General features: G+C 42.8%; 1 protein-coding gene across 2 annotated transcripts in view; it reads right to left on the reverse strand.

Moving 5' to 3' along the window:
- CNOT10 (CCR4-NOT transcription complex subunit 10) overlaps nucleotides 1–13,048 on the reverse strand; it is a 71,532-nt gene that overhangs the window by 29,291 nt on the left and 29,193 nt on the right. Inside the window, exons 11-13 of one of the 2 annotated variants that reach the window (XM_067561837.1) lie at nucleotides 12,434–12,555; nucleotides 11,279–11,455; nucleotides 3,497–3,574 (exon numbers count right to left, since the gene is read on the reverse strand). In XM_067561837.1, the coding sequence (XP_067417938.1) occupies nucleotides 3,497–3,574; nucleotides 11,279–11,455; nucleotides 12,434–12,555 (377 nt within the window). Of the gene's footprint in view, nucleotides 1–3,496; nucleotides 3,578–11,278; nucleotides 11,456–12,433; nucleotides 12,556–13,048 lie in introns of both variants that reach the window. The other variant, XM_067561836.1, reaches the window with a different exon arrangement.

The following is a 13,048-nucleotide window of genomic DNA, read 5'->3' on the forward strand; positions in this document are numbered from 1 at the left end:
CTGTAATTTTACAACATGCAAGCCTCAGTTTGAGTCAGTGACCGTCAGTGACCAATCTTGGTCTATAAATCAATTACCTTACCATGACAAAACTTCATATTTTGTTTAACTTTAATTTCTCCAATTTACTTTCACCCCACGGTGATGATTTCTAGCACTGGAAGGTTAAAATGACAAACTGTTTCTTTGCACAGCTCTACTGGATGGATAAAGAATAAACCACTGTTTGCTTGTTCAAGGACCAGAGACCAGGGCTGCTTTATTAAAAGGGAGCACAAGAAATAAGAGTAAAACTATGAAGCATAAAATCTGATGTTTCTAAACCTTTTTCTAAGCTTTCAATTTCTATAAGTAAAAAAAACTCCATATACAAACCCAAAAAACACACACCACTACAGTTTTCTGGTGGGTTTTCAAATTCCTCTGTTCCACAATGGTAGCACTTTGGCCATATATATATGTACAATGATGCAGCAGTGCAGCTGCACCAATACAGCTGTGTCACTGCAGCGCATCTGGTGAAGATGCTCTATGCCAATGGGAGAGTTCTCTTGTTGACATAAAAAAAACCCATGTCTGCAAGCGGCAGAAACCACGTATACGAGCACGCATGTCAGTGTATCTTATGTCACTCAGGGGGGTGGAACATTCAAATGCCTGAGAAACATAAATTTTGCCAATGTAGGCTGTAGTGTAAATATAGCCTTAGAAGGCAAGCAGCAGTATATGGACAGAAAGTAAAATTACTACAGGACTACATACCCTTGAGGAATTCAGTTCAGCAAAGCATTGGATTTTAAGGTCACATGCTTTTTAGTTTTTAATGCAGACAGATTTCACTAGTTGGTACTTCTCCAGTCCTGTTCTGAAGTAACAGGCAGGGATTACCAAGGAATGGAGATGTAATGTTCCCAGTGTGACAGAGGTGCCTTATTGCTGGAACCTTCAAACCTGATTTTTAATACATTAGATCAAGAACATGGAGTTAGCTGACATGAGGTTTCCAGCAATGGTTTAGTTTTGCCACACACAGAAGACATGTGCACTTCAAATTCCCCCCTTCTTCCCCCCCTTAATATGAGGTTATGAGTGTATTCTTTCCCAAAAATGGTACACCCTGACATTGGCCATACTCCTAATTCTGAGTGCTTGCTGCTGTATTGGAGTAGTTCAAAGATAAGAACACTAACTACTTAAAATTTCAGTCACCCATGCAGAACTAAAGTGAAGCGCTTGAGGAATTTGAGAGGGAAAACTGCACTTTTCAAAGGTCACAAAGAGCACAGGACAAACATTTTTTCAAACTGAGTTTCATATAATGTATAGTCAAAGGCTAAATATAATTAGACTAACAAAGCTTTAAGATGCATATTTAATCGCTTACTCCCTAATATACATCTCAAAATGTAAACATGATTTTTTTTTTTTTAAAACGAAAATTATAGAATCCATGACATGTGACGAACAATCACTTAATTTGGTCTGCCAGTCTGCCACATTCTATATTCTACAGTCACTCATATAAAAAGAAAATCACCAGCAGACACTAGCAGCTGCCATTATCTACTACTCACTTAACATTCAAAATACGAGCACCTAACATGTTGATGTCCACGCACTGTATATCTGAAGAATTGTTACTGGAAAACTGGTCTGTTACTTGAAGCTCTAGGACATGAGGACATCCTAGGGTGAAAGCTTTAAAATCAACCAGTTTAGCACATTAAAGGAGTCCCTTGTACAGATCAAACTTTTAAAACACACTAGTTAGCATGTTTTAGCCAACACATGCTCAAATGAGGTCTTTAATTCTAGTCAAGCCTTTAGAAAACTCGTATTGATGACAGTCCTTGTAGTGAGGAGGTGTGGCCTCCCTCCAAGACTGACGGGGAGCAACAGGCCAGGCCTGGGGGGGCGGAGCCAGAGACTGCCCATCTGCCAGCCCAGAAGCGACGGGGCGGGACAGGAAGTATAAAGGAGCTCAATCAGCAGCCAGCTCCCGGAGGGGAAGGACGTCCCTCTTGGCCCTCCAGCTCTGCCTGGTACCAGGCGAGCCAACCGAGACCGGGTACCCGGGGAAGCGGACCAGGGCTGGCATCCGGGTGCCAGCAAAGGAGCAGCACGAGACCTGGGGCCCAGCGGGACCCCTGGATCCACCCACCCCATCGGACCCAGTGATCCCGAGGGGCGAGGACCTGGAGGAGTTGCCTGATGCAGATGCGGAGGAAGTGGCCTGACTGGGGCCAGACTTGGAGGAACTGCCCCCCCGCCGATGGCCCCGAAGAGCTGCCCAACCTGCTGCCCCCGACGAGATCAAGGGGTTCTACAACCTGCCCCTGGGCACCTACCCCGACGAGGGCGACTGGACAGCAGGACACCAGGTACCCGAGGGACAGGGGGAAGGAAGTAGCCCAGGGAGGGGCCACATGCTCCAGGGACTGGGGAGCCGGACGGTGACTCAGCATGTTGCGGTTGGGACCCTGCTGACCCCGTGGCATACCCCTCGGCCACAGCTAGTGACCTGGGCTGGGATGCAGAGGAGTCGGGTGGGCCTGCATCTCCTTCCCCCTTCCCTGACCACCCTGGGGGCCTTTTGAACCGTTTGCTGCCCCACTGGGGGCTTTGAACTATTTATAGCTCAGAGTGTTCCCCCAGCCCTGAGCTGGGACTGCCCCTGCCGAAGCAGGGTAGTGAGGAGGTGTGGCCTCCCTTCAAGACTGATGGGAAGAGAGAGCCAACCGTTCTACAGTCCTGATCTAAGAAAAACAAATATATGAAGTAGGCAATAAGATTACTTTAATAGCTTTTAGTTGTCTTACAAGCATATTCCAGTGAAAGATGTTTTCTTAAAACATATATAGTGCTGTCACACATGGTTCAAAACTCAGTTCACTCCCTTGTCACCTCTGAGAGTCCTGATATGGAAGTGGGATATGCAATAACACTACTTTGATTTTCAATCTGCCCAAGAAACATGGTATATTATAGGTTGACATTAAAGCTAGCCTTCCCAGCGCTCTCGAACAAAAAGTCAACATAATTAAATCTCAATCCTTTCCATTAATGGCAGTAGGAATCACAGATTCTTGATTTTGTAAGGTGAGCATGCTTTTTTTTTTTTTTTTTTTTTAATATAGTAAAGGGACATTAGACTTGTCTACAAACCCCAAAGCTAGTTTTGGTTTGTTTGTTTTTTTTTTTTTTTGGTTTTTTTTTTTTAAAATTTTACCCTTCTCTTTATTGAGTTTTACTCTTAATTAAAAATGTAGCCCTGAGGAAGGAAAGTAAAAGCTTCCTCTTAGATTAATATTTATCTAATTTCTTTGTAATCTGCTGATAGCTACTAGGCTGCTGATAGCTACTAGGCATTTCATGAACTATGTAGTAGTTTTTGAATGCAATGCAACTGTTTTCTTTTTTAAAACCCTTTTAAACTACAGTCTAATGTTCTGCTTGTTTTTGTTAGTTTAAAGCTCCCAGCAATAGAAGTACTTACCTTAAATTTTCTAATTCCTGTTTTCTCAGAGGTGAAGAAGGTGGAGCTGGAATGAATTTATCTCCTTCATGACTTTTACTGCTGAAATGAAGACAGGCTGTTAATTGTGAGCAGTGACCTTCAAACCTTTAACAAAAAAAGAATGTAAATGCAATAACCACCACTGACACTAATTCACTCCCCCCACCAAAAAGAGACCGCAAGAATCCTACAGGTTGGAATGGAGGGGGACTGGAGGCTGGGCAAACAGAAAAAAAATGAAGGCTGGCAATACTTCAAGCACTGATATCATTAACTATTCAAATTGGGGGGGAGAGGGGGGGATTTCCAGTCAAGCTTTTACCAACAAAAGAAAAAAAAACACCAACACTAGCTTACACAGCTTTAAGCTATTTTAAGAATCTATAGTAGGGAAACTATTAAAACAGGAAGATACAAATGCAACATATTCTGTATTAGAGATTGCCTCCTTCCTTTTAATTTAGGGAAAGGCCAGGAAGAGGCCTAGTACAAATCAAATTTTTAGCAGTCAGGTCAAATTAGAGGAATTCTTTATCACATTAATATATATATATAAACCATACCACAAACCACACCAAGAATATGAATCCAGTTTTGCTACACTTATTTTTCACTTGGTAAAATTATAATGCAATAAACTTCAAATATTCACAAATATTTGGACAATTCAAGACATACTTCTCTCTCAAAACCGTGTATTTTCAACACCTTGAACAAAAATTTTGTAAGTTGTGCTTTCCTTCCATCTTTGGAAGCAAGCAGTGCTTTCCACACTGCCAAACATGGAACTGCAGCCTACAATATGTTCAAAAGCAGCTTCCTTCTGAGGCAGGGAAAGACTGCTTGCATTTTGGCAGAAAAAAACAAAATTTGGTCAGGACAGACCATGGGTTTGGTTTGGATTTTTTTTTTTATTATTATTTTCACCTCATATGCAGTGAGAAATTTTTCACCCAAGTCTAGTACTGCTTCATCTCTGCTTACCATAAGCACTACCTCAAACATTTACAGATGAATGAGGTTATTCTAGTGCAAAATTCAAACCAAATATCAAGAAAAATACAGAATTAAAGGAAACCTGTACTTAAAGTTGCAGAACACACACAAAACCACCCCCTTTTCACCAGGGGAATGTCTGTTACAAGGTCCAGTCTGTACAATAATTTTAGGAAAATGTTACCATCTTAGTTCTTCTATTGTTCCTATCCCCTACCTCCAAACAGACAAGGTTCCCAGCTGAGAGGACTAGATGAAAATCCTTTCAGAACTTGACAGCATGAATTTAGGAAGAGAAGTTACTCACCTTCTGCAGTAACAATGGTTCTTCGAGATGTGTCCTCCTGTGGGTGCTCCACTGTAGGCGTGCTTGCGATCCTGCGCTGCTGATCCGAGAACTTTGGTAGCAGTGTCCATTAAGCCTGATCATGTGCTGTCTCCCCTCATGCTGCACCACGAGGTAGTCATGCATGCGGACGAACCTTCCTCAATTCCTTCTCTACCACAGAGTCACTGACAAGATCTCCGAAGTAGAGGAGGACGAGTTGTGGAGCTGCCATAGGGACACACATCTCAAAGAACCATCTTTACAGCACAAAGTGAATCATTTCTTCTTCAAGTAGTGTCCTATGGGTGACCCACTGTAGTTGACTCCCGTGCAGGATCCCTTCTGCAGGCCTGGGACTTAGGAGTCGAGTCGGTTACCAATGACAGTACTGTGGAGCCAAAGATGGCATCGGAGATGGAGTACCCAGTGATTGCATAATGTTCTGTGAAAGTGGGGATTGATACCCATGGCACTGCTCTACAGATCTCTGAGATAGGGACATTCTTGAAGAAGGCAATGGATGAGGAGATCAACTTTGTGGAGTGTGTACGAATAGCGTCTGAAGCAGTTATATGACAAACTTGGTAATATTCCCTAATGCAGTTCGAGACCTATTTGGAGAATCTTTGGGCTGATAATGCTGAGCCCTTGGATCTTTTTGTAATGGAGAGAGAAGAAGTCTAGGGAACTTCCTGAAAACCTTCGTCCTGCCCAGGTAGAGAAGGCCAAGGAACTCCTGACATCTACGGTATGTAATATAGGCTCCCTGTTGTCTTGGTGAGGGCTTGGGGTAAAAGTTTGGAAGGTGAATCATTTGGTTCATGTGGAACAAGGAGGTTACCTTAGAAATGAATTTTGGATATGGCCTGAGCGTAACATTATCCCAAAAGAATATTGTGTGTGTGGGGGATGTGCCATCAGAGCCACTATTTCTTCTAGTTTCCTGGTCGAGGTACTCATTATCAGGAAAGCCATTTTCATGAGAGGTATGTCAGTGAACAAGCAGCCATGGGTTCAAAGGGAGGCCTAGTCAGTCCTGTCAGTACCAGGTTTAGGTCCCACACTGGAGCAGGAAATCCAGGTTGTTGGAAGAAGTTTATTACACCTTTGAGGAACTTTTTAGTGGTTGGGTGTGACAGCATTGAGTATCCCTCTATTGATTGGTGGAAAGCTATTATAGCCGCTAGGGGAACTCAGATAGCTTAGAAACAGCTCCAATCTTTTCAGGGTCAATGTATAGTCTAAGATATGTGGAAGAGTCGCAGATGTCAAGGAGATTTGTTGGAAGTACACCAAATCTGAAACCTTGACTATTTTTGCAGGTAAGTACGTTGTGTCAAGGACTTTCTATTGTGTAACAGTACTTCCTGTACCTCCTTCAAACAGGAACTTTCTAGGTGTTGGAACCAAGAAGCAGCCATGCCTTGAGGTGGAGAATCCCCAAGTTGGGATGTAGGGTACATCTTCTGTTCTGCGAGAGGAGGTACAGAGTGACTGGAGAGGGATCGGCAGGCATGTCATGAGCTGTGACAGATAAGGATACCAAGTCTGTCTTGGCCAAGTAGGAGCAATCAGAATGACTCGTGCTCCATCTCTTTTTATTTTCAGCAGGACCTTTGACAGTAGGGAAAAAGGAGAAAAGGTAGAGAACGTCCCCATCCCAGGGGAGGGAGAGACCATCGCCCAGGGAGTGTTGTCCGATCCCTGCTCTGGAGCAGTAGCATGGACATTTCTTGTTCATGTAAGTGGCGAACAAGTGTGTGGTTGGGGTCCCCCACTGCCTGAATAGATCGTGAAGCACTACTGGGTCTAGTACTCCTGGTCATGTGGGAATTTGCGACTAAGACTGTCTGCTATCAAGTTTTGTGTGCCCAGGAGATAGGCCACTGACAGTGTGACGTCATGGGAGATACACCAGTTCCATAGTCTCATCGTCTCCCCACAGAGGGAGGGTGACCTGGCTCCTCCTGGTCAATTTATGTAGTACATGCAGGCTACGTTGTCTGTTAGGACTCTCACGTGTGATCCCTTGATCAGTGGGAGGAAGTGATCGAGGAGGTTGATATGAAGGGATATCTCCATGGATGACCGTTTGCCTTGTATCATAAGGCCGTTTAGATGCGCACCCAACCCTGTGAGTGATATGTCGGTGGTACAGAGCAAAGACGAGGAATGGGGGGATTGTGAGAAGGGGATCTCTTTGCAAACATTGGCTGGGTCCTTCCAAACTAGTCTAAGGAATTTTTAATCCTGGTGGGTGTTGACAGGGGTTTGTCTAGTCTGGCCCTGTTTGGTCTGTAAACTGAGCTGAACCATATCTGGAGACATTGCATGTGAAGCCTAGCATGTGGTATTTCAGCTGTGCCTGCTGCCATATGCCCCACGACTTGGAGGCAGTCTGTCTGATATCTGTGAGCTGCTTTGAATGGTCTCTATGAGCATGACCAAAGAAAAATAATTTGTGTTGAGGTAGGAGAAACTCTGGCCTGTAAGGAGTCAAGGTCGGCACCTATGAATTTCAGGTGTTGCAGGCCCAGTTCCATAAACAAATGCATTGGAGCTTTGATCCCTTGGGAGCGTAAGTGCACGACCAATACTGACAGAATCTTGGAAAATACTCTCAGGGTAGACAATAGTCCAAACGGGAGTACCCTGTGCTGGTACTGGTCTTGTCCTAGAGTGAATCGGAGAATTTGTCCGTGAGTTGGTAGGATTGAGATAGGAAAGTAGGCGTCCTGAAGGTCAAGGGCCAAAAACCAGTCTCCCTGTACCAACATAGGAATGATCATTGCTAGACCATCTTGAATTTTTGAGCTTTTGAGAAACTTGTTGAGAGCTGAGCTCTAATATAGGTTGCCAATCTCCCTTCCTCTTGGATATCAGAAAATAGCAAGAGTAGAATCTTTTGCCTCATAGATGCTGAGATACGGATTCTATGGCTCCTAACTGGAGAGAACTGTCCGCCTCTTATCACAGTGAACACTTGTGGAAAGAGTCCCTGAAGCGGGACAGGAAAGGATGTTGTGGAGGGGGTACAAAAGAAAAGTGGATAAAGTACCCATTGCGAACAATCTCTAGGACCCATCGGTCTCATGTTATGCATTCCCAGGTGCTGCAGAATCCTGCCAACCAGTGGCCAAATAGGTGGGTAGTGGTGGTCAGCTGTAGCAGTCGGGAGGAGTGGTCTATTGATGTCTTGAGCCACACATCAAAATTGGATGTAGACAGCTGGGATGAGGAAGGCTGTAGACCAGATGGTTTATAGCTTGAAAATTTATTTTTCTTCCTCTATGGCTCGTAATAACCTTGAGCTGGATATTAGGAGGTATGTGGCTAGTGCTGGGGTTGCAGCATGAACTTTCTATTCTGTCCTGGCACGTAGATGTCCAGCAAACAGAAAGTGGCCCATGAATCTTTCAGGGTATGAAGGGAAGCATCGGTCTTTGTGCCTTCATAGGGCAGGTCTTCAACAGTGGACTGCACCTCCTTCAGGAAGCCCGACAGATGAAACCAAGACGCACATCGCATCACCATTGCTGTAGAGATGGATCTGGCTGGGGTGTCAGCTGCATCAAAGGCAGATTGTAGCATTGTCTTTGCTATTAACAGTCCCTCCTGAATAATGGTCTGAAATTGGTCATGATGTGACTCAGGCAGCTGATCAATAAAAACATTCCGTTTTAAGTAACTGACATAATAATTGCTTGGTAGTTGGCAATTTGAAACTGAAGCACGGCTGAGGAGTATACCTTCCTCCCGAACAGGTCCAGATGCTTCCAGTCCCTGTTGTAGGAAGTAGACCTCATCTGGTGTTGACAATGGCAGGAATTAATGGTGTCCACCACAATGGAGTTGGGTGGAGGGTGGGAGAAGAGGAACTCAGTCTTTCTTGCTGGGACATAATATTTTTTGACGACCGCTTGCAGGTAGGTGCCACTGACACTGGAGTCTGCCAGATGGTTTTTGTCAGATCCAGAATGGCCGTGTTGATCGGAAGAGCAATCTTTGAGGAAGAGGATGAGTGAAGTATGTGAAGGAGAAGATGGTGGATGTCCTTGACTTCTTCTAGAGGTATTTAGAGTGTGTCTGCCACTCTCTTCGCTAGATCCTGGAAGAGGCAAAAGTCTGCCAGAGACAGTGGGGAGATGTGACAGCCTCATCAGGAGGAGGATGATATGGTTCTTAGAGTCCCTCCTTCCTTAACACTCCCTTCTTGCTCCTCCACAATTTCTTCTGAAGGTTCAGAAGCCCAGGACACCATGGCAGAAGACCAATAGGGACACTACTTGAAGAAGAATACTTAGTTACTGGACTTTTTAGGGTCAGTGCTTCTTGGGAGGTACGGAAGTGACTGTGTTAGCTAAAGAAGCATGTGCTTTTGAAACCATATGATGGTAAATCCTCTTCTGCAATGCACATTCTCCCTTTCTCACTCTTGTTAAGGAAAAGGGACACACCAGGAAAGATTCATCAAGAAAAATCAGAGGTTCTGGACTGTGGTCATGAAGAATTTCTAAGGAAAGATGCTGTGGATAAATATACTCCCAACAGCAAACAAAAAGAAAACTAAAAGATTTCCTTTAAATACCCAAGATGCACTAAGTTCCTTAACTGTTAGAGGGATAAATGGCTTTTCTGCACTTTCAGAACCATATATTTGAACTTGGGTATAATAAAAATCCAACTTTCTATTATTTTCCTTAAAAGAACTGAGACTTCCAGCACTACCTGGTTTTCCGCTCCAAAGTTGGTGTCTAACTATTTTCTCCCGACTATTTTGCTCATGAAAGTGAGGGACTCACCAGCATTAGCTAGGCATAGTGCAGGCAGGAAACAAGAAAAGTTTTCTACGTAATTTTGTTAATACTCTTCTGCAACACCCCTGATTTTATATGTAAGTTTAGAGAAGTGGGTAAAGAGAAATCAGGAGGAAACCAAAGTTGTCTTCATGTTGGATCTCACATACACTGGCTTTATGTTTTTAGACGCTTTATAAACCAATGGAGGTTTTTTAAGATTCATTTTGTAGATGTATCTTTTTTGCAGTTTGTTTTTAAATTGCCAACTGTATGCTTCCTTCATACTTTCTAAATCCAACCTTCATCCCCACCTTAGAAATAAGCATAATATAGGATACAACACTCAAGTGTGTTTTATATACCAAATCTGAATCCATGGCAAATGTTTAGAACTGAAGTATAAAACACTAAGGGCTTGTCTACACTTAAAATGCTACAGGAGCATAGCTGCCCGGCTGCAGCTGTAGTGCTTCAGTGTAGATACTCACTACAGCAACTAACTACAGAACCTCTCTCTCACTACAGTGGCACAGCTGCACTGGTAGTCTGTAGTTAGTCAGTCTGCCTTCCTGGGTAGCTAGCTCAACGGATTCTCCCATCAACCTAAAACTGGCTACATGGTGGGTTACATCAGCATAGCTATGCCGATGTAAGTATAGATTAGGGATGTAAAAGTCTAACCATTTAAATGGTAAATCAGCTGTTTAAACATTATAAACAGCTGATTATGTTTAAACTGGGGGGAGGCGGTGCTGGGCTCACAAGGAGGCACACAGCCAGCGGTAGGGGGTGGAGGGGGAGGGGTAGCCGCAGCTGGGCTCTAGCCAGAGCAGCTGGGGAGCTCTAGCTCACAGCCCAGCAGGGGTAGCCACAGCTGGGCTTGGCTTTCCGCAAGCCAGAGCAGCTGGGGAGAGAGGGGGAAGAGGGTAGACGCACCTGGGCTCAAAGCAAAGGATCTGAGCAACTCTAGCTCGCAGGAGGCACAGAGTCCAGTGCAGCTCCCCCCCCCCCAAGTGCAGAGCTGTGGGCAGTCCAGCTGGGCTCAGCTCAGCTCCCTGCCAGCGACAGCTGCCCAGCTATGGCTCTGCAGCAGAGGAGCTGCAGCTAGGCAGCTCTTGCTTGGCAGTGAGGAGCAGAGCACAGCTCCCCCCATGTTTAAACATTCAATTTTCAGAACATTTAAATAGATTTTCTTGAACGAATTTTTACATCACTAGTATAGACCAGGCTTGAGAATTACAGAAGTACGTTCGCTCCCAGGGTGGCTGGGAAAACGAAAACCACCCTCAAACACAATTAACATTTGTAGAACATAAGTAAAGACAGTGAAAACAGTCATAAAAGTCTATTTAATTGTTCAAGGGGTTTTATTTGTTTTGTTTTTAAAGAAAAGAAGTGTTTAATGGTGGAAGTCCAGTCATTAATTTTTCCTCAGGTTTGCTTGACAATATTTAAAAACTGCTATTAGTGTAAAAGAACTACTTTGCATGGAGACTTTGTATGTGTTTGAGATTACCTCTTCCATTCTTTATTTTTCTGCCTGTCAAACTACAGGACAGGCAATAGGCACAGAAATCTCATCCAAATACTGTAGACTAAAGGTTTTTAAAATAATGAACCAGCTACAATTGTGGTTACCTGCATGCTTCACTGCTTTCACTGTTCTCTGCGTTTCCCCCCAACTGGTTATTAGTTTTTGATCCATTTTCCTGCTTTGGCTCCTGCTGATCTTCAGGCAGCAACAGCAAGGCATTTCTTAGACAAATCGCTGCAAACTCCATACTGGCTACCGGGATAGCTGAAGACTGCCCATCACTTGAAAGATGGAAGTTAAATAGTAAATACACTAATATTATTGCTACTTCATTTAAAAAAAAAAAAAAAAAAAAAAAGATACAGTGCTCTAGAAAGAGTGATTTCAGGAAGACACAGAACAACTTTGTCCTATGGGACCAGTGCAAGATTAATTTCATGCTTCAATAAGTTATGTTTAAATATTCACTTTATGCATTCAACAAAATGATTAGATCCTAATTTAGAGATTGATCCTGAAAGTGCTCATCTATGGAAATCCCATATATTCTAAAACTCCCTAGATGGAGTGCTGATAAAATAAGATCCTTTGGTTACAAAATCCTGGGTCATTTTGTTCTTTTGTTTATACACCTCGGCTTGTAAAGAACTAAACATAGCCTCAGTGCTCATACAAGAAAACAAGATGTGCAAGAGTAACAATATACATGCACACATTATATTATGAAGCCTGAAGACGATGGCCAATAAATTCTACCACTTGAGAAGTACAGGCAATTCAAATATAATCTCACTTCAAGTGTTATGGCTTTTACATGATGAGGTAATTAAGCTAACAAGTCATAAACCTACTAGATCCCTACTCTAGGCTACTTTCTAGCATAGAGGTTTTGCGATAATCATTTCCCTTTCCATAAACAAATTAACATGCAACTAGTTGGAATGCATGAAGTTGAGAGAGAGATCAAGTTAGGAAGTGGGCCAACTAAAACTTGAGCTTCATTAAATATACAAATAAGCCCTCTGTTGGCCATTACAGCAACAGCATCCAACACAACAGCATCCCATCCTTGTAAACATTTCAGCACGAGTATCTTTAATCATATGCACAGTCCCATATAAATCAATGAAAATACTCACATGAGTAAAGTTTCTGTGTTTAAAAACAGAACCGTTTTGAATATTTTTTTCTGGTGAACAGCCACACACTTTACAGAGTTGAGCAGAAAGTAACAGAGTACAGAAAAAGTGTGTACTCACTTATAAACAATGTTCTGTATTGATTGCGATGCAAGGACTATTTTACGGTGATAGCCTTGACCTACTATAGATTGCACAATTCCTTTTTTGCTTGGAAGACCTTTAGTTTCTTGTTCTGATGTCTAAAGGAAGAAGGATTGAAAATATCAGTGAGGCTGAACATGTAAGATTCTTGACATAATAGCTGCAGGGCTGACAGAACATTACAAACATTACATGTACATTACTGAACCCAGCTAACCTGTGTTAATTTGCAATTTGTCTGGATAATAGAGTACTCCAGAAAGTTATACCATCTTTCATAACTTTTGGAGGATAAGTAACTTTTCATTTGTCTTTGCAATATACAGTTTTATGATACCCCAACTAACTTCAAATTATCAGAGATAATCTCTGAATTTTCTTCAACAGTCTACTGACAGTTTTTCCTCTGTCATGAAAAGAAAAATGAACCATAAGTCATTTTCAAAAAAGTCAAATTTAGAATTTCTAGGACATTAAAAAATTTCACATTATATGCAGCTGAATAATCTAAGATAGCAATATTTATGTAGTAGACATCTGTCCACTTCATTACACGGTATTCAAAACGGTCTTTCGAAAAGTTGGTCTCAA

The sequence above is a fragment of the Emydura macquarii genome, unplaced genomic scaffold (genome assembly GCF_026122565.2).
Source record: "Emydura macquarii macquarii isolate MOO-44397 ecotype Brisbane River unplaced genomic scaffold, CSIRO-AGI_Emac_v2 contig_2422, whole genome shotgun sequence".
NCBI classification, from domain to species: domain Eukaryota; kingdom Metazoa; phylum Chordata; order Testudines; family Chelidae; genus Emydura; species Emydura macquarii.